Source organism: Danio aesculapii, chromosome 1, assembly GCF_903798145.1.
Source record: "Danio aesculapii chromosome 1, fDanAes4.1, whole genome shotgun sequence".
Lineage (NCBI taxonomy): Eukaryota > Metazoa > Chordata > Actinopteri > Cypriniformes > Danionidae > Danio > Danio aesculapii.
Window position 1 is genome coordinate 6925424 of NC_079435.1, and position 22617 is coordinate 6948040.

Genomic DNA, 22617 nt, shown 5'->3' on the forward strand with positions numbered 1-22617 from the left:
ATAAATGTTTTGAACACAAAATAGTAAACATGAATAAATAACAGATGCATGATAAATAAATAACGTCACTTAATAATAATAATAATAATAATAATAATAATAATAATAATAATAATAATAATAATAATAATAACAATAATAACAATAACAATAGAGCATGTGTTTGGACTGTGGGGGAAGTCCAAACACTTATAATGAACCAGCGACCTTCTTGCTGTGAGGCAACAGTGCTAACCACTAAGCCACCGTGTTGCCCCCTGACGCATCTCGGCTAATTTAATTTTTATTTATTTTTTTTAATCAGGGACGAGTGGGTCGAGGCCATTCAGATGGTGGCAGACAAGCTGGCCAAACAGGAGGAAGAAGGAATCCTGTGTAGCCCAATTTCTCAGATTGAAAACGTCAACGAAGAGGAGATGGACACGTCAACCAGTCATCACAAACGAAAGGTAGACTCACTGCCAGAAGCAGAAGGGTCATACTTAGGAGGTTTACAGGGATTGTGAACTGAGAAATCAAAAACCTTTGCACAGCAGTTGGTGCTCTAAGCTAATTGTTTACAGCAGAAGATGCTCTAGGCTAGTTTTGAACAGCAAAAGGTGCTCTAGTGCTAGTTTTGAGCAGCTGACGGTGCTCTAGGCTAGTTTTGAACAGCTGATGATGCTCTAGGCTAGTTTTGAACAGCTGATGGTGCTCTGGGATCATTTTGAGCAGCAAATAATGCTCTAGGCTAGTTTTTTAAGCTAGTTTTGAACAGCAGAAGATGCTCTAGACTAGTTTTTAACAGCAGTTGATGTTCTAGGCTAGAGTTGAAAGCTAGTTTTGGTCAGCTTACGCACTAGGTTACTTTTTAACAACAGACGGTGCTCTAGGCTAGTTTTGTAGGTTAATTTTGAAACGCTTACAATGCTCTTGGCTAGTTTTTACATCAAATGGTGCTCTGGGCTAGTTTTTAACAGCGGGCGGTGCTCTAGGCTAGTTTTGAACAGCTGATTGAGCTCTAGGCTAGTTTTAAACAGTAGATGGCGCTTAAGGCTAATTTGGTACTGCAGAAGGTGCTTTAAGCTAGTTTTGAACAGTAGAAGGTGCTCTAGGGCTAGTTTTTTAACAGCAGAAGATGCTCTAGGCTAGTTTTAAACAGTAAATGGATGGTACTTTAGCCTAGAGCACCATTTTCTGTTCAAAACAAGCCTAGAGCTTCTTCGGCGGTTCAAAACTAGCCTAGAGCGCTGTCTGTGGTTCGAAACTAGCTTAGTGTGGCGTCTGCTGTTCAAAACTACCCTAGAGCGTTTTCTGCTGTTCAAAGCTAGCCTAGAGCACCTTCTACTGTTCAAAACTAGCCTAGAGCGCCATCTGCTGTTCAAAACTAAGCTAAGTATTAAGCTTAGCATTAATTCAGTTAATTCATTAATCTCAGAATTAATTCAGAATTGATTTCTTTAAAAATCCTGTAAGTCTATTAAATCAAAACGTTGTCGTTACTCTAAAATTTGTTTATTTTTAAGGCGGCCGTTCAAAACAACAGACTCTGGAATGCTCTACTCAATCATATAAAAGGGGGAATAAGCCTCACCTCTGAAGAAGATTGACACCTGCTTCGACTTCACTGCCCGTTTAGACTGATTAATATGCAAAACTGTCAGCCAATCAGAGCAGAGGGCGTTTACTTCTCATTCTACAATCCCTTTCTAATGAGGGTCAAAAACAGGCCATAAAATAGTCAATTACTAAAAATCTGTGTGGACTTCAGGGAACAGGACAACATAAACAAAATGAAGTAGTTGATGACCTCTTTAACACTCATAGTCATTCAAGTGTTTCTCTTCTCTGACAGACAATGAATGACTTTGACTATCTGAAGCTGCTGGGTAAAGGCACGTTCGGGAAGGTGATTCTGGTGCGAGAGAAAGCCAGCGGCACGTATTATGCAATGAAGATCCTGAAAAAGGAGGTTATTATTGCCAAGGTATGAAATCCTTTTTACTTGCTACTAATTACATCATCAAAATTGTATTTATGTAACTTTTTCAATTACCATGTATGAAAAGTAATTGTTATTTGTTATTTAGTTAATTTAATCACCGCTCCCAGTGCTATTCAAAATCCCTCTGAATCTCAATGCATAGACATATTAAACAAATTAAATCTATTAATAATAATATAAAAAACTATTATTTTAATTCTTAGAATTAGGGCCTTTTATCTGTTTAAAAAAAGTCATATGCAAGTTTTTTAAGTTTTCAAAATAAGTAAAACTGAATTATTTACTTATAATTACAGTTGCAATCAGAATTATTAGCCACCCTTTGAATTTTCCTTTTTTTGTATATTTCCCAGATGATGTTTAACTGAGCAAGGAAATTTTCACAGTATATCTGATAATATTTTTTCTTCTGGCGAAAGTCTTATTTGTTTTATTTCGGCTAGAATAAAAGCAGTTTTAAATTTTTTAAACACCATTTTAAGGTCAATATTATTAGCCCCTTTAAGCAATTTTTTTTCAGATTGTCTACAGAACAAACCATCATTCTACAATAACTTGCCTAATTAGCCTAGCCTGCCTAGTTAACCTTATAACCTAGTTAAACCTTTAAATGTCACATTAAGCTGTATAGACGTGTCTTCAAAAATATCTAGTCAAATATTATTTACTGTCATCATGGCAAAGATAAAATAAACCAGATATTAGAAATGAGTTATTAAAACTATTATGTTTAGAAATGTGTTGAAAAAATCTCTCCATTAAACAGAAATTGGGGAAAAAATAAACAGGGGGACTAATAATTCTAATTGCAACTGTATATTCCATACATACCCTATACTGTCTTTAGTTTAATTCATTGTTTTATGTGCTATCGTCCTGTTAAATAATCTTATTTAGTTGAAAAACCAGAATTAATCTGCAAAATATATTTGTATAACAAGCAAAAAATACCATTACTCTTCTTCGAATTGAGTTGTAGAGAAATGTTCACCTTTTAGTTCATTTATGTACAGCTACCTACAAGTACTTATAAACATTTGTATTACACCTATATGTATTTATACCTACAAGTATGTGAAAGAAATTTTCCTTAAAATGAAACAAAATCCCCTACTTTACTTTTGTAGCAAATATAGCAGGGAAAATAAATACTGAACACGTCACCGTTTTTCTTAGAAAACTTATTTCTAAAGATGCTGCTGACTTAAATTTTTCCCTGGATGTTGATAGCAACCAAAGAAATCCACAAATGCAAATAAAACCAATCTAGTTAGTTCACAAGTGAAGTAATGTGTAGTAAAATGAAACGATGCAGGGAAAAAGTATTGAACACATGAAGAAAGGGAGGTGTAGAAAGACATGGAAAGCCCAGACAGCAGCTGAAATCTCTCAGTAGTTCTTCAGCAACACTCTGCCCTTCCTCAGTGTGAATGAATATTCGCTGCTTCACTCCAACATCTACATTAGTAGGAGGATGAAGATTAATCCAGGGTGGATATTTCAGCAAGATGATGATCCAAAACAGCTAATGAAACTCTCAAAGGCTTTCAGAGAAAGAAAATAAAGCTGTGGAATGGCCCAGCCAATCACCTGACCCGAATCCAATAGAAAATACTAATTAAATCTCAGATTTGATAGACGAGACCCACATAACCATCCAGATTTTGACACTCTGTTGAAGTCTGTGAGAAACTCACACCTGAGCAAAACATGTGACTTCATTCTCCATATTAGAGGCGTCTTTAAATAAAAGGCTTTATTGATGACAGCAGTTTAAAGTATTAAATACGTTTCAGTGGTTTTCCTCCTGTCATTCCATAGTTATTATACACCACTAATTTTTCTGATTTTTTTTGTTTTGTTTTATTTTTATGTTTGTATTGTTTGAGTTTTTACCAAAATCTGCTTTAATTCCATGTCAACAGCTCCTTTAGAAATATTAGTCCATGACATGGTAGACAAACATGACATGTTCAATACTTAATTTCCCAGCTGCAAGTAAGTTAATTAAAGTAACTAGTTACACCCAGCACTGTAAATCTGGCGCTTTGAGAACAGATGAAACTGAGAAACTATGAACGTCACTTTACATGAAGATCTCTGTCTATCTGTCTGGCTGTCTGTTTTTCAGGATGAAGTTGCTCACACGCTCACAGAGAGCAGAGTTTTGAAGAACACTAGGCATCCATTTCTAACTGTGAGTGACCTCATAATATTATTTATTTATTTTATTTAGTTTTGTTTTTACAATGCTGTACTAAAAATATTGATGGCTACATCATCATTAAAACAATCACTGGATTACCAAAAAGACTAAAAATGTTGTATCCTCCCACATTAAAAAAAAACACACTAGTGATTTATTGCAAATATTATAGTGATTTTCATCCATAGTAAAGTACTTGAATGAATCTGTCTTGCTGAATATAGATTTGCTATGGCAACACAACAACTACAGTAATATAAACAAATGACGCAATACTGTAGTTTTCTACAACTATAGGGTTTATTACATTGCACTACAGCACAGTTTATTGTTGTAAAAACTTCGCATGCCGTTTTCCAGTCATGTAAATCAGGGATGTCCAAACTCGGTCCTGGAGGGCCGGTGTCCTGCATATTTTAGCTCCAACCCTAATCAAACACACCTGAAGCAGCTAATCCAGCTCTTACTAGATGTACTAGAAAGTTCCAGGCAGGTGTGTTGAAGCAAGTTGGAGCTAAACTCAGGAGGACACCGGCCCTCCAGGACCGAGTTTGGACACCCCTGATGTAAATGAACAGTCAAAAGTTGTATAAATCCTCCCTACATCAAACTACCATCAGCCATTTAAAATCGACAAGAGTTTGTTTTGACGTGTGATTAAAATGCAAGCTTGTTTATTAATTGTTCTCTTCTTTCCTGCAGTCACTGAAGTATTCCTTTCAGACGAAGGATCGATTATGTTTTGTTATGGAGTATGTGAACGGAGGAGAGGTAAAATGATTCTTTCTTTTAGACCAGAGGGAACCTATGGCTCTCAAGCCACATGTGGCTCTGCCAAAAATATGTGGCTCTCCAGCTGTCTTCTTTCAACATTTTTTTACCGTTTAAAAAACTAGAATCATCACTAAAAGTCAGTTTCCTATCAAAAATACAATTACAATCCCCTTTTAAATCGTAATTTTATACAGCACAATGTATAAGAAGAAAAGTACGTTTCGACCAATGTGCGTTTGTGGATAAACTTGAATTGCAACACCAATAAAGGGCAAACAACTTACATTTCTATGGTAACCTAAATTCAAACAACATTCATGAGTGATGATGGCGAAAATAAAAAATACGTTAAATTGTTCCTTCATTCATGGACTTGATCAACATGTGATGCTTCATATTTGTCTATTTTTGAGTTGTGCATGGATATAAAATAAGGTTTGTTTAAACCTGTATTATTTATATTATAGATAATATTCATTCATTCATTTTCTTGTCGGCTTAGACCCTTTATTAATCCGGGGTTGCCTCAGCGGAATGAACCGCTAACTTATCCAGCACATGTTTTACGCAGCGGATGCCCTTCCAGCCGCAACCTATTTTCTTGGAAACTTCCACACACACTCACTCACACTCATACACTACGGACAGTTTTAGCCTACCCAATTCACCTGTACTACATGTCTTTGGACTATGGGGGAAAACCGGAGCACCCGGAGGAAACCCACACAAACGCAGGGAGAACATGTAAACTTCACACAGAAACACCAACCATCCCAGCGGAGGCTCGAACCAGCGACCTTCTTGCTGTGGGGCGACAGTGCTACCTACTGCGCCACTCCGTCGCCAATATAGTATTAGTAATACTATAATAATTTTTAGTAATTTACAGTAATACAGTAGCAAATGCATTTTTAAAGAGGCATTTTGAGATGTGTGTGTATGTATATATGTATGTGTATATATATATATATATATATATATATATATATATATATATATATATATATATATATATATATATATATATATATATATATATATATATATATATATATATATGTGTATATATGTGTGTGTGTGTGTGTGTGTGTGTGTGTGTGTGTGTGTGTGTGTATATATATATGTGTGTGTGTATATATATGTGTGTGTATATATATGTGTGTATATATATATATATGTATGTGTGTATATATATATGTGTATATATATATATATATATATATATATATATATATATATATATATATATATGTGTATATGTGTGTATATATATATATATATATATATATATATATATATGTGTATATACATATGTGTGTATATATATATATGTGTGTATATAAATATGTGTGTATATATATGTATATATGTATGTATATGTGTATATATATATATGTGTATATATATATATATATATATATACATACATATATATATATATATATATATATATATATATATATATATATACATATATATATATATATATATACATATACATATACATCCAAATGGCTCTTTAAAAAATGCATTTGCTAATAAATCAGAAATGGCTCTTTGCTGAAAAGATTCTCGACTCCTGTTTTAGACTCTTACAACTTTTTCTGTCAACTTTCTCTCCAAACTTTAAGCTTTCTTTCTGTCTTTTCAAAGTGTTTTTGATATTTCTAAAGCTACGAGTTTTTTCTCTTCAATTTTTTGTTTTCTTTTTAATCTTTATTTTTAAACGTTAAATGTTTTCAGGCTTCAGAATTGTTCATTTCTTTCTCACTTGTGACAATTTGAACTCTTTCTTTTTGAACATTCAGCCTTTTTACTTTATTCCTGGCTTTCTGTTTCTCAGAGTATGTGGGAATGTTGCTGTAATGACATAAAGGGCCAGCATTTATATTAAATGATGAACTCATAACACTGATGACTCATGCTGACGTCATCATCATATCTATATGATGTAATCAAATGTCAGACTGTTTTTCCATCATCTGAGTCATTTACTCTGGAATGGCTGATCTCAGAATTGAACATAAACATTGATGCTACATCATAATAATCCATTATTATTTTATTATTGAAAATAGCTGTCAACAGTCAGGTACTTTTGAGAAAATTACTGATAGATTATAAGTCAATTCATCTTTATTTCTATATCGCTTTTACAATGTAGAGTGTGTCAAAGCAGCTTTACATAGAAGATTATAGTAAACTGAAACAGCGTCAGTTCAGTTTTCAGTTTAAGTTCAGGTCAGTTCAGTTCAGTGAGGTTTAAATTTCACTGCTGAAAGTTCAAACACAGAGCAAATCCATCGATGCGCAGCTCTACAAGTCCCGAACATCAATGAAAGATAATATAATAGTTGTTGGCGGCATGGTGGCTCAGTGGTTAGCACTGTCACACTTACAGCAAGATGGTTGCTAGTTCGAGTCCCGGCTGGATCAGTTGGCATTTCTGTGTGGAGCTTGCATGTTCTCCACATGTTGGCGTGGGTTTCCCTCACAGTCCAAACACATGTGCTATAGGTGAATTGGATACACTAAATTGCCCATAGTGTATGAGTGTGTGTGTAAATGGGAGAGTATAGATTGTTTCCCAGTACTGGGTTGCGGCTGGAAGGGCATCCACTGTGTAAAACATATGTCGGAATAGTTGGCGGTTCATTCCGCTGTGGCAACCTCTGAAATAGAAACTAAGCCGAAGGAAAATGAATAAATGATTGCCACTGGAGATCATTATGCTTTTCAGATATTTGAGAATAAAGTGATTTATTGATCATATGTTATAATGGGTAATAACGGATAATATATTAAAGGGGAGACTTTTTCACAAGATGTAAAAAAAGTCTCTGATGTCCCTGGAGTGTGTGAAGTTTCAGCTTAAAATACCACACAAATAATCTTTAATAACACTTTAAAACTGCTCCTTTTAGGTTTTGATGCTAATTGTGCCATTTTGGCGACTGTCGCTTTAAATTCAAATGAGATTTTCGAGAGGGCGGAGCTTTGTGGCAGATTCAAAACTGTAGTGGCCGACGGCTGCTTCTCATTTAGATCTGTTTATGTTAATGAGGGAGAGATGGTCCCTAATGCATACCTGCCAACACTCCTGTTTTTCCGAGGAGTCTCCTGTATTTCAGACCCATCTCCCGCCCACCTCCCGTATTGTTCTGTCTCCCAGAAAAATCCTGGAATCCCCCCCCCCCCCCTCCTCCTCAGCTTTTTGGTTTAGTCCCCATTCGCACCAACCTGCTACCATCTTCATACCTGCTCCCCAGTTCACCCGCACCTTTCTCCCCCTTCACTTCGCACGCACCACCGGATAAAATCTCCCGTTTTTAAGATCCGAATGTTGGCAGGTATGCACTACTGGGCGAGGCTTTCCTCCTCACATGACACATACAAAGGAAGAATGTCAATCAAAGTGTTTCTGCAGACTGTTTTTATTAAGTGTGATCATAAATAATTTGAATTAATTAATTTGTATCATTAGAAGCTGCTTATATTCACACACTGCTGCCACACAACTGCATTTAAACCCCCCCCTTTTTTAATTTTTCTGCAAAACAGATCCTTATGCTTAGCCACACCCCTTTAAGTGTTAGTGAAGCGCAAAATATTACAGAAAATACTGTGAACATGTCCTTGCTCTGTTAAACATCATTTGGGAAATATGTCTGCTTTCTAAATGTTTTTCTTCTTCTCTGTTGTTGCAGTTGTTTTTTCATTTGTCAAGAGAACGAGTGTTTTCGGAGGACAGAACCCGATTCTACGGCGCTGAGATCGTTTCTGCGTTAGATTATTTACACTCAGCGAAGATTGTTTACCGAGACCTGAAGGTGAAAAAACAGTGACACACTTCATAACATGCATCAGAAACTGTCTCTTTAGCATTGTTAGCTGACCTGGGGCCAGTTTCAGAAAGAAGGTTAAGTGAAAACTTAAGTATTTAAACCCTGAAATGAGAGAAACTCTGAGTTTTCCGTTTCAAAATGGCAGGTTTATCAAACTGGAGAAAGCAGGGTAAGTCAAGCCTGTTTCTGAAAGAGAGGTAACTTTAACTCGGAGTCAGTTACTGTGGTAACTTACTCTGTGAACGTAACCTGGTCAGGAGCAGGTTTTACTCTCTAAACTTGTTTCTGTCGGTCTCCTCCTCCTTTTTAAAGAGGAAGCGGTATTTCTCGCCTTAGCCTTACGTTTCCCACCTATTTTAATGCTCATTTTGTAGATGCGCATAAAAAACAATTGATGGAAACGTCATGATGCACATAACTTTTGAAAATACGCATAAAAACATGCACGTAACTGAGTAGGATAAACTTTTATTCGTTAAAAATGGATGCGCATAAACTGCAATGGAAACACTTTTACTGAACAAATTAAAGTATGTGCATTAAAAAAGGTTTGTTAAGAGATCATATGATGATGAAAATGTGTGTGAATGGACAAACCAGCAGGCTGAGCACACTGTAACACATCTCAAATGTTGTTTTGGTCATTCTAAAACGCCTTAACCGTTTCAGTATTAATGTTATTATATTATTAATGACCTCCAGAGCGTCTGGAGCATGTTAAAAGCGTCTGTTCTCCGCGTCTCATGGCTTCAAACGCCACACGCGTTCATTGTGTGTCAGCATTGTCCTCTGAGGCGCAAGTACATTTATTAAATAAAGAAAAGACTCACGCAGCTTCTCCTACTGCAGTAAATTCTGTTTTTACTGTTGATATTTGGCGCCAGATAATCAGGAAGTGATGATTTTGTTCTTTTTGATTCATTGGATGGAAACGCTGCTTTATTCGCACATCTTTTTTTTATTATAATTATTTTTAGGTTTTTTTTCACCTTTTATTTTGGATAGGATAGTGGAGATTAAAGACAGGAAAGTATTAGGAGCAGAGAGAGGGAAAATGTCAGCAAAGGACCTTGAGCCGGGAATCGAACTCAGGTCGCCGTGAGCACCATGGTGCTATATGGCGCCGACTATTCACACATCTTTTATGCGATATTCCAGTTTTGCACATAAATTTTATTAATATTTTTGGATGGAAACACAGCTATTGTCTACATTTCAGTCACACAAAGAACAAAGTCACGTACGAGAATGGCTTGTCCTTTTGTAATAAATAATTAGCTTAAATTCACAGACCTTCGACATGTACTGTAACTAGATTAATAGGATTATTATTCTTTCTAAAAACTATTGTTCAGTTCTGCTCACATTTTTTTTAAACTCTTTATTTTCATTTTCATTTAAAAAACCTCAGACATTATACATTGCATACAGTACTGCCTAAATCTTTACAAGGAGATATATCATGTATCAAAATTCTCTTGGAGTACTTACGATGAATTTAACTTGCTACAAAACGGAACTCAAAACCCCACCACCCACCCCACCCATTCAACATTGATCAAAATATTTGTGGAAGGTTCATAAAAATAAAATATAAGGCATACATGAACAACATTTACTATCATATATAGATCTGGCTGGGACAAAAATTCCAAATTGAAACAAGGTGTACATGGACAATAAGACCAAAAGACCAATTATAAGATAATTGTAGAATAAATAATGAAATAAGATAAATAAATTAGCATACAATAGTCTTGTAAAACTCTATCAGTTTAGTCTATCCGCAAAAATGATATGAATGGTTCCCAAATTTTAGTTCTGCTCACATTCTAAATGTCATATCTACCTCTATCACTTGATCAATAAACAGACACACAAGTGCACTTTCACATCTATTAAAACTGATCAACGTGTGTAAAAAGTTAATAAACGTCACACATTACATTACTTATTTTATTATACTTAAATATTTCAATACTTTACATGTAAAATTACGCATAACTTGAGCAGCTGTTTTCCCACACTAACGGTCTCTGTTTCACTGATGCAGCGGTGTTGCTTTTTTAAATATATACGCTCACTTTTGCTATAACTTTGCTTGAGCAGATCAAGTTCAGCTGGAGACAGAAATGCTGATCTCTCTTTTTTCCAGATATTGCCATGGTCACTCGTAATATCTGCGCTCTATTGATAATGCCTTTTTATAGTGGCGGTCTGTGCGCTTGACTCTGAGTTGGTCTACTCAAAGTTGATTGACCCAACTCAGATCTGCTATTCTGAAACCGAGTTTTTAATCTCTCAGTAAATCAACTCAGAGTTCAAGTTTAAACTCCCAGTTGGTTGAACCTCCTTACTGAAACAGGCCCCTGAAGATAGCGAACGTGTGTTTATGTGAGTGTGTTTGTGTGTGTGTGCGTTCCTCCAGCTGGAAAACCTGATGTTGGATAAAGACGGTCACATAAAGATCACTGATTTTGGCCTGTGTAAGGAGGGCATCACGGACGCCGCCACCATGAAGACGTTCTGCGGGACCCCGGAGTATTTAGCCCCTGAGGTACGACCGGGTGGTTTATCTGTTTAAATGCAGCACTGGAAATATATATATGCACACACACACACACTTGTACAGCTGTCTTTATGGGGACTTCCTATAGTTACAATGCTTTTATACTATACAGACTGTATATTCTGTGCTTTTTATGCACACACACACACACACACACACACACTCATTCTTGTCCACATACACACATTCCTACACGTATGCACACTCATTGTTTTACACTTATTCACTCATTCATTCATTCTTCTCCACACACACACACACTCACTCACTTATTCATTCATTGATTCTTGTACACACACTCGCTCCTACACACTCTCCCAGACACAAACACACTCATTCTCATACACGCACTCATTCTTGTACACACATACATTCCTAGACACACGCACTCATTCTTTTACACACACACACACACACACACACACACACACACACACACACTCACACACACACACACACACACACACACACACACACACACACACAGGGGTCCTCACTCATTTTTACACATACACACACACACACTCACTCATTCCTGTACACAGACTTGTTCCTGCGCACTCTCACAGACACACACATACACTCATTCTTGTACACAAACACTCATTCCTACACACACGCACACTCACTCTTTCATTCATTCTTGCACACAAACACACTCATTCTGTAAGTCACGCGCACACACACACACACACACACACACACACACACACACACACACACCATTCTCACCCACTTACACTCACTCACTCTTTCGCATACACTCTCACTCACTTATTCACTCACTCATACACACACAGACACACACACATACAATGACTCACTCTTACACACATTCTTACAAACACACTCACTCACTTATTCTTTCTCTCTCACACACATGTACACACACACACTCTCACACACGCACGCACGCACTCACTCACTCACTCACTCATTCTCACAAACACACACACACACACACACACACACACACACACACACACACTCATGTTCATGTTTTCTAGTAATTTCATGAGCCATCGTCAGTGGTTTCCCTCATACAGTGATGTGGTGTTCTCTCTCAGGTATTGGAGGACAATGATTACGGCAGAGCGGTGGACTGGTGGGGTCTGGGGGTCGTCATGTATGAGATGATGTGTGGACGACTGCCCTTTTATAATCAGGTGTGAAACACTGCAATAACACATGCTTCAACATGAACACATTTCATCAAATATACAGTAAAATTAGGAAATATTATTATTATTATTAAAACTATTATTATTATTATTATTATTATTATTATTATTATTATTAAAACTATTATTATTATTATTATTATTATTATTATTATTAAAACTATTATTATTATTATTATTAAAACTATTATTATTATTATTATTATTATTATTAAAACTATTATTATTATTATTATTATTATTATTATTATTAAAACTATTATTATTATTATTATTATTAAAACTATTATTATTATTATTATTATTATTATTATTATTAAAACTATTATTATTATTATTAAAACTATTATTACTATTATTAAAACTATTATTATTATTATTATTATTAAAACTATTATTATTATTATTATTATTATTAAAACTATTATTATTATTATTATTAAAACTATTATTATTATTATTATTAAAACTATTATTATTATTATTATTAAAGCCATTATTATTAATATTATTGTTATTATTATTATTATTATTAAAACTATTATTATTAATATTATTATTAATTATATTATTATTATTGATACTATTATTATTATTATTAATAATAATATTAGTATTATTATTATTACTATTATTAATATTATTAATCTTTTTAAAAATAATAATATTATTATTATTAATACTATTATTATTAATGTTATTTATAATAATAATAATAATAGTAGTATTATTATTAATAATAATTTTAATATTATTATTTATACTACTATTATTAATAATATTATTATTAATAATAATAGTATTACTTTTATTAATTATAATAATAATAATATTATTATTATTATTATTATTATTGATGCTATTATTATTAATAATAATAATATTATTAATTATATTATTATTACAATTATTATTATTAATACTATTATTATTACTATTATTATTATTAATACTACTATTATTATTGATGCTATTATTATTAATAATAATAATATTGTTGATACTTTTATAATTAATAATAATATTATTAGTATTATTATTAATAATAATATTATTACTATTATTATTATAAATACTATTATTATTATTATTATTATTAATAATAATAATAATAATACTACTATTATTACTAATATTACTATTATTGATACTATTATTATTATTATTATTATTATTATTATTATTAGACATTGCTATTTTATATTGGAATGAAAATAATGGACATCTCACTGGAGGGAGAATAATTTAATGGCAACATGCGATTATTTTTTTTATTTTTTCTGGTGATTTTTATTTATTTATTTATTTTTTTTTCTGGAAAATGTTAAAATGAAAATACCTGGCAACCTGAAATCTGCCAATCTGAAAACTGAAATATCTGGCAACATATCTGTATTAACCGCAGCTTTTATTGACTTTTATGCATCTTTGCTGAATAAAACTATACATTTTTCAAAATGTAATTAAATATTTTTTAAAAGCATTGTTTATTCATGCCGATCTGTCTTCAGGATCACGAGAAGCTGTTTGAACTGATTCTGATGGAGGAGATCAAGTTTCCCAGAACCCTCTCTGCTGACGCGAAGTCTTTACTGTCTGGATTACTCATCAAAGACCCCAATAAGAGGTCAGTGAGTGTTTATATCAGGACTGTGCTACATCCATCTTTCTTTCTTTCTTTTAAATCTGTTTTAACCCTTAATTTGAATTCAGGATCAAGTCATTTGAGCTTGAGCCCAAACGGCATCTCTTTAGTCTAAATAATGGTTCCCTTCATCTTATCGACAAAAGATTTTGTGAGCGTTCATCATTATCTATCTATAATCACATGACAAAATCTGGGCTTAATTTGGTTGTTGTTGTTTGTTTTTTTATCCAAAGGCTCGGAGGAGGCCCGGATGATGCTAAAGAAATCATGAGACACAGTTTCTTCACAGCGCTGGACTGGCAGGACGTCTATGACAAAAAGGTACACTTGCAATAGAGAACAACAAGATGAGAAAAATGAGCTGAGAAAAAGTGACGTGATGTTCAGTCCAGAGGCTTCACAGCTTTTATCAGAAATAACAAGCCTCCAGTATGAGACTTCACTGAGAGATGTTTTGATTCGGTTTACTATAACCTCATGATCAATAGGCCAGGGAATCTGATCCGATTCAGAGTCATGATTCGATTCCAAAAGGATTCTTGACCTACTTTTTTCACCCCTATTTCTTCTGTTGTGCAAATACATCTTTCCAACGTGACAATTAAATCAGAATAGGAGGTTCTGTGCCTTTAATTCTGATTGAAATCTATGTATTAGTGCTTATTAATAAGTTTGGGCCTACAAATGGTAGCCGCACCACTGTGTAGAGTCACATGGAACCTGTAACCGTCACGATATAATGCCATTGGATTAGAGTTTTGTCAATTTCGCAACACTTAACACCATTGGGTTAGAGCACTGTCAATTTCAAAGCTCAAAAACAGGAGAAGCTTCAACGTCTCTGCTCCGTTCAAGTATTGAATTATGATTTTAGGCCTTGAACTATTGCTTCAGTTTGTGCTTATAATTATTCAGCTGAAATTCTCCAGGACCTCTTAGAATAGAAATCGCTGTTACATTATTTCCTGATGTTTTAAAATATTAAAGGCACACTGACTTTCCTCAGTAGTCTGCAGTAAGATGGTAAACACCAAATGTGGGGTTTTAAAGCGATGGTTTATCCAAAACTGAAAATTCTGCCATCTTTTACTCCCCTTCACAAACCCAGTTTCTTTCGTCTTTTGATCACAAAAAAAAGATATTTGAAATAATGTTAATTATAATATTATTAATAATATTAATGTTAGCGTTTTGACACTTAACGTGTAGAAAAGTAAACGTATGGAACATACATTTTTGCAAGGTAGTTTTATATACATTTATTTTAGTTTCATTTGCTGTCCAAAAACAGCTTCACATTTAATTGATCTTGTCATAAAAATCAGATGATATGCTTATTAAATATTAAAAAACAGACCTTTTCTATTAAGAAAAAGCGTAGTTTTTGGATCATTTAGGGTTGTTTTACTTTGCAATATTATTTTCATGACAATTTTCTCCTAAATGATCATTGCAGAAATGAAAAAAATAATAATTGTCATACCCGCAAAAAATATATCTTGTATTTTGCATTAAGAAAAAGCAAAGTTTTAGGGTCATTTAGGGTTGTTTTGCATTGCAATATTATTTTCATGATCATTTTCTGCTAAATGATCATTGTCGTAATGCAATAAAATCTAACCGTCATTACCGCAATAAAAATATATTGCATTGAACATTAAGTAAAAGCAAAGTTTTAGAATAATTTAGGGTCATTTTGCTTTGAAATATTTTCTGCTAAATGATCATTGCCATAATGCAACGAACTCTAATTGTCATTACCACAATAAAAATATATATATTGTATTTTGCATGAATAAAAAGCAGTTTTAGGATCATTTTTGGGCCATTTTGCATTGTAATACTATTTTCATGATCATTGTCTGCTAAGTGAGCATTGCCGTAATGCAACAAAATCTAATTTTCATGACCTTAATATAAAATATATTGTATTTTGCACTAGGAAAAAGCATGGTTTTAAGATCATTTTGGGTCGTTGTACTTTGCAATATTATTTTCATGACAAATTTCTGCTAAATGATCATTGCCGTAATGCAACAAAAATTAATTGTCATTACCGCAATAAAAAAATCTGTTGTATTTTGCATTAAGAAAAAGCAAAGTTTTAGAATAATTTAGGGTCATTTTGCTTTGCAATATTATTTTTATGACAAATTTATCCTAAATGTTTATTGCCGTAATACAACAAAATTGAATCGTCATTACCGCAATAAAAAATCTGTTGTATTCTGCATTAAGAAAAATGACAGCTTAAGGGTTGTTGTGCTTTGTAATATTATTTTCATGACAATTTTCAGCCAAACTTTAGCCAAACAACACTTTTGTGCTTTACATTATTATTTTTAGGACAATCTTTGGCGAAATAACGATTGCCGTAATGCAACAATGTCATTACCGCAATAAAAAATATACTTCGCATTAAGAAAAAGCAACGTTTTAGAATAATTTAGGGTCATTTTGCTTTGCAATATTATTTTTTTGACAAACTTCTGCTGTTTATTGCCGTAATGCAACAAAATCGAATTGTCATTACCGCAATAAAAAAATCTGTTGTATTTTGCATTAAGAAAAATTACAGCTTTAGGGTTGTTGTGCTTTGCAATATTTTTTTCATGACAATTTTCAGCCAAACGATTATTTGTCGTAATGTAATAAAATCGAATTGTCATTACCGTAATAAAAATCTATTGTATTTTGCATTAAGAAAAAGCATAGTTTTAGGAACATTAAGGGTCGTTGTGCTTTACATTATTATTTTTAGGACAATTGTTTGCGAAATAACAATTGCCGTAATGCAACAATATCATTACCGCAATAAAAAATATACTTTGCATTAAGAAAAAGCAAAGTTTTAGGCTCAATTAGGCTCGTTGTGCTGGTTAGTGAGCCATGAGTCTGAGAGAAACTTTAAACCCCAAACTAGAACAATTTCACGACTGTGTCTATTTAACTCTGTCTCTCATGCAGCTGGTGCCGCCATTCATGCCGCAGGTCTCTTCAGAAACAGACACCAGATATTTCGACGAGGAGTTCACGGCGCAAACCATCACCATCACTCCTCCAGAGAAATGTAAGTCTTTTGTTGCAGGAACAGGAAGTCGCATGTGTGCACAATAAAAGCGCCGCCATATTTCTTCATAGCGTTTATTGGGAGCGTAGCATAACCCGTTTCCCTCTCTTCCTCTCTGCAGATGATGAGGATGGGATGGACGCGGCCGATAGCGAACGGAGACCACATTTCCCGCAATTCTCGTATTCGGCCAGCGGGCGGGAGTGATGTCATCAAAAAGCGCCCTGCGTAGCCACTCTAGAAAGAGCCCCCTCTCTCTATCTCTCTCCGATCATTACCGATAGTCATAGCGAGTCATTTTCGTTGCTTTCTGTTCGTTTTCATTTTGGTTTTCACGTGGGACTTTAAAGGGGTTTTGCACAGTTGGGTGAGACTTAAACTAGTCAACCCACATTAAAAAAAGTCTTGTACACTTTCAGCTTGTTGTTTACAGATCATGGACAGTGTTTTCAGGGGGGGGGGGTATGATCAGTATTGTTGAAGACCCGGAGCATTTTTGTTTTGTTTTTATTTTGCACTTGTTTAAAAGAGCCGTTGTGGGGAACAAACCAAAAATGTTGCCTTATGTGTGTGGATCTCATCAGACAGACGGACGGACGGACGGACAGACAGACAGACGTGTAGTTTGGGTTTTTAGACGCAGCAGTAGATCTGTTCCTGTGAGGCTCACCCGGTTTCATTTTGTTCCCGATTTTTAACACACAGGCACACACACACACACACACAGATCCTCCGTCTGAGAGTCTCAGTCCTTGCTTATGCTTTCGGTATAAAAAATGAACACTAAGGAAGCAGGGAAAGTGTGACACTAGTGTTAATATTTCTGTTTGTTTTTTATTCTCGCGCTCTCGATTATGAAGGTTTCAGTTCAAACACACAGCCGTACAACAAACTGCCGTTACTGTAAAAGTCTCTCAGGCTATTCAGAGCACAAGTGTGAATCTCACGAAACACAGCCGCATCATGTTTCACTACAAATAAAATCTAGTGTATTTTGCATGGAGAAAAGCATGGTTTTAGAATCATTTAAGGATCATTTTCATGACAATTTTCTGCTAAATGATCATTGCCGTAATGCAACAAAATCTCAACGTCATTACCGCAATCAAAATATATTGTATAACATAGTTTTAGCATCATTTAGGGTTGTTTTGCATTGCAATATTATTTTCATGATCATTTTCTGCTAAATGTTCATTGCCGTAATGCAACACAATCTTAGTCATTACCGCAATAAAAAATCGGTTGTATTTTGCATTAAAAAAGGCATAGGTTCAGCATCGTTTAAGGTTGTTTTGCATTGCATTGTTATTTTCAAGGCAATTTTCAGCTAAATGTTCATTGCCGTAATGCAACAAAATCTAACTGTCATTACCGCAATAAAATAGCTTGTATTTTGCATTAAGAGAAGGCATGGTTTTAGGATCATTTAAGCATCATTTTGCATTGCAAAGTTATTTTCATGACAATTTTCTGCCTATGGTCATTGCCGTAATTCAACAAAATCTCATTGTCATTACCATAATAAAGAAATCCACTATATTTTGCATGACCCAAACCATAGTTTCAGGCCCATTTATGAATATTTATAGCACAGTATTATTTTCATGACAATTTTCTGCTAAATGATCATTATTATAATGCAACAAAACCTCATTGTCATTACCACAATATAAAATAACCACATTTTGCATGAAGAATAGACGTAGTTTTGGGATAATTTAGGGTTGATTTGTATTGCAACATTTTTCATCGTAAATGATCTTTACCGTAATGTATCAAAAATCTTTCTCATTACCGAATAAATAAAAATATGATATTATTTAATGAACTAACCATTACAATTATAAACTGTGGTGGAGTGGCACGGTGGCTCAGTGGTAAGCACTGTTGCTTTACAGCGAAAAGGTCGCTGGTTTAAGTTCCGACTTGGCCATTTGGTTTCTGTGTAGAGTTTTCATGTGCTGCCTGTGTTGGCGTGGGTTTCCTCCGGGTGCTCCAGTTTATAGTGCTCACCTGCGCTATAGATGGATTGAATTTCTTAAATTGGCCATAGAGTATGAGTGTGTGAATGTGAGAGTATGTGGGTGTTTCCCAGTACTGGGTTGCAGCTGGAAGGGCATCCGCTGTATAAAACATGCTGAAATAGTTGGCAGTTCTTTCCATTGTGGCGACCCCTGATAAATAAGGGACTAAGCTGAAGGAAAATGGTTGAATGAATGAATGTGAACTGGCCATATGTTTATTTCCGTTACGGTAATGAGAATTTGCAGGCTCATAATTGCCGTAAAATGACACAACTTTAAAATAATATCGGTCCAAACAAATCGATTTGATTTTGGTTAATACATGAACTAATAATGAAACATTGTAAAACTGTGGCCTTATTTTCATTTACGTTACGGTAATGAGAATTTTAGGCGCATAATTGTCTTAAAATGGCACTACTTAAATAATATTGGTCAAAACAAATCGATTTGATTTAGGTAAATACACAAACTAATAATGAAACATTAGAAACTGTGGCCATAATTTGATTTACATTACGGTAATGAGAATTTGCAGCCACATGACTGTCGTAAAATGCCACTACTTAAAAATAATATCGGTCCAAAGAGATAGATTTAATTTTGGCAAATACATGAACTAACATCGTAAACTGCAGCCATAATTTCATTTCCTTTACGGTAATGAGAATTTGCAGGCGCATAATTGTCCTAAAACACCACAACTTAAAAATAATATCGGTCCAAACAAATTGATTTGATTTTGGTGAATACATGAACTAATAATGAAACATTCTAAGCTGTGGCCATAATTTCATTTACATTACGGTAATGAGAATTTGCAGACTCATAATTGCCGTAAAATGCCACAACTTTACAATAATATCGGTGCAAACTAAGTGATTTGATTTTGGTAAATACATGAAATAATAATGAAACATTGTAAGCTGTGGCCATAATTTCTTTTCCGTTACCGTAATGAGAAATTGCTGTCATAATTGTCGTAAAATGCCACAACTTAAAAATAATATCGGTCCAAACAGATAGACTTGATTTTGGTGAATACATGAACTAATTATGAAACATTGGAAACTGTGGCCATAATTTGATTTACATTACGGTAATGAGAATTTGCAGACTCATAATTGCTGTATAATTGCCACTACTTAAAAATAACATCGGTCCAAACAAATAGACTTGATTTTGGTTAATACATGAACTAATAATGAAACATTGTAAACTGCAGCCATATTTTCTTTTCCATTTATTTTCATTTCCGTTACGGTAATGAGAATTTTAGGTGCATAATTGTCTTAAAATGGCACTACTTAAATAATATCGGTCAAAACAAATCGATTTGATTTAGGTAAATACAAAACTAATAATGAAACATTGGAAACTGTGGCCATAATTTGATTTACATTACGGTAAGGAGAATTTGCAGCCACATGTCGTAAAATGCCACTACTTAAAAATAATATCGGTCCAAAGAAATAGATTTAATTTTGGTAAATACATGAACTAATAATGAAACATTGTAAACTGCAGCCATATTTTCTTTTCCATTACGGTAATGAGAATTTGCAGGCGCATAATTGTCCTAAAATGCCACAACTTTAAAATAATATCGGTCCAAACAAATAGACTTGATTTATTATTCTTTTTGACATTGTTTCGTGAGATTCACCCACACAAATCAACCCACCGACGGGGTGAAATCGACTGGGTTTCTCCTCCACTGTCGGCGTTTTTCTCTCAGCAGCACAGAACGAGAGCAGCGCCTCCTCAACATGTACATACAGATGTTATTACCGCGATTTTTCCTGAACTCATCCTGTGCAAATCTTACGGACGCGCGATGTCTGCGCTTGAATCACAGACTCATTATATGTGCAACTGAGCCATGCAATACCAGTGTGAATGACCCTCCGTGTGTGATGTACATATGCAATGCCTTCTGTTTGCCCGAGACGAGACACAAAAAAAAACAAAACAACAACAACACGTCCCGAAGTGGAAACTGCCGTTTTTTTTCTTCATAGCGAATGAAATGAGTGTGTCTGCGTGATCGTTGGGTAAAGTTTGCGTTGTTTTTCTTCACGCTGTGACTCATTCGGTCAGGCTAACGGGAAAATCCTCATTAGGTTTTCTAATGTTGACTGAGTTTTGTTTTCTTTTCATTATTATTATTTGAGTTGGGTTTCCGCGTATTTTTGTACTATAGATGTAATTTAGTTGTATTTATTTTCGTATGTTGGGACGAAGGACGCTGTCGGCCGCATTTTATGAAGTGCTCTCTCTCCCTCGTTATTTTTTTATACCTTTCCTTTAGTCGTTTTTTTGCCTGTTTTTTTTTTTTGTTTTGTTTTCATACCAAAACATTAGAGCAAGTGCCCTGTAGAGAGGACTTGCGTCGCCATTTGGTAGTATTTATTTTAAGTTATATTAAAATGTTCAAATTTCAACACAATGGCTCCATGTGGTGTTTCTAATTAAATTCTTTTGCTTATCCCTTATGCAATCAAATTTACAACCCTTTCATTATGTTCGGGAGGAAAATATCCACTAAACTGCTGTAAAATGCATCAGATAAACTACATAGAGTAAACAAAACAAAGACTGTGTATTTTTTGCATTATAATATTATATTTTATATTTTTATATACTTTTTATATTGAAAATTAGTCGTTTTGTGAGCAAAATCAGTGACAATTCATGAATTTGGCAATTTCTAAACATTTAGTTGATTAACAGATTTCTGCAAAAAAAAAAAATTGAAGAAATTATTTATCTGATGCATTTTTACAGCAGTTTAGTGGGTGTTTTCATCTCAAACATAATGAAAGGGTAGTAAATTTGCCCAAAGTGCATCAAGTGAAGTTCACAAACTAATTTCGAGAGGAGCACGTGATATGATTGACTACAGCTGGGCACTCATCTACATTCACTAGTTAGCCAATCAGATTAACCCCACCTCACTATAAGTAGCCTAGCTAGAACTACTCTCTTATCTTCGTTTTCCGAAGAAACCCCCCATCCACCCCTTGTCCTCCTTTCTTCCTTTACTACGGGGAGCTCTCGAGAACCACCTGATCTCGTACTCCCCTCATATGCTCTATGGACCAGGCGGGAGCCCTGGGCTCAACTATCTCCGAGCTCAGGGTTCTCTCCCGGGACAGCATGCCAATCCTGCTAACAGTTGTCAAACGATATCTAAGTGTGAACTCTTGAAGTTTGAAAAAAATAATAATAATAATTAAAGCATTTTCCCAAAATATGTCAAAATTAAATTTGTCACCATCATTTCGCTAGCTGAAACACAGAAAAAGTTAGG

The 22617-nt window shown here is 34.4% G+C and overlaps 1 protein-coding gene across 1 annotated transcript in view; it reads left to right on the forward strand.

The window, feature by feature from the left end:
• Positions 1–21747, forward strand: part of akt3b (v-akt murine thymoma viral oncogene homolog 3b) — a 34761-nt gene extending 13014 nt beyond the window's left edge. Inside the window, exons 5-15 of the mRNA XM_056456445.1 lie at positions 305–449; positions 1835–1966; positions 4116–4181; positions 4893–4961; positions 8672–8794; positions 11238–11366; positions 12446–12544; positions 14071–14186; positions 14441–14528; positions 17175–17277; positions 17399–21747. Coding sequence (XP_056312420.1) covers positions 305–449; positions 1835–1966; positions 4116–4181; positions 4893–4961; positions 8672–8794; positions 11238–11366; positions 12446–12544; positions 14071–14186; positions 14441–14528; positions 17175–17277; positions 17399–17484 — 1156 coding nt within the window. The 3' untranslated portion in view covers positions 17485–21747. The remainder of the gene's footprint in view (positions 1–304; positions 450–1834; positions 1967–4115; positions 4182–4892; positions 4962–8671; positions 8795–11237; positions 11367–12445; positions 12545–14070; positions 14187–14440; positions 14529–17174; positions 17278–17398) is intronic.
• Positions 21748–22617: the final 870 nt, after the last annotated feature.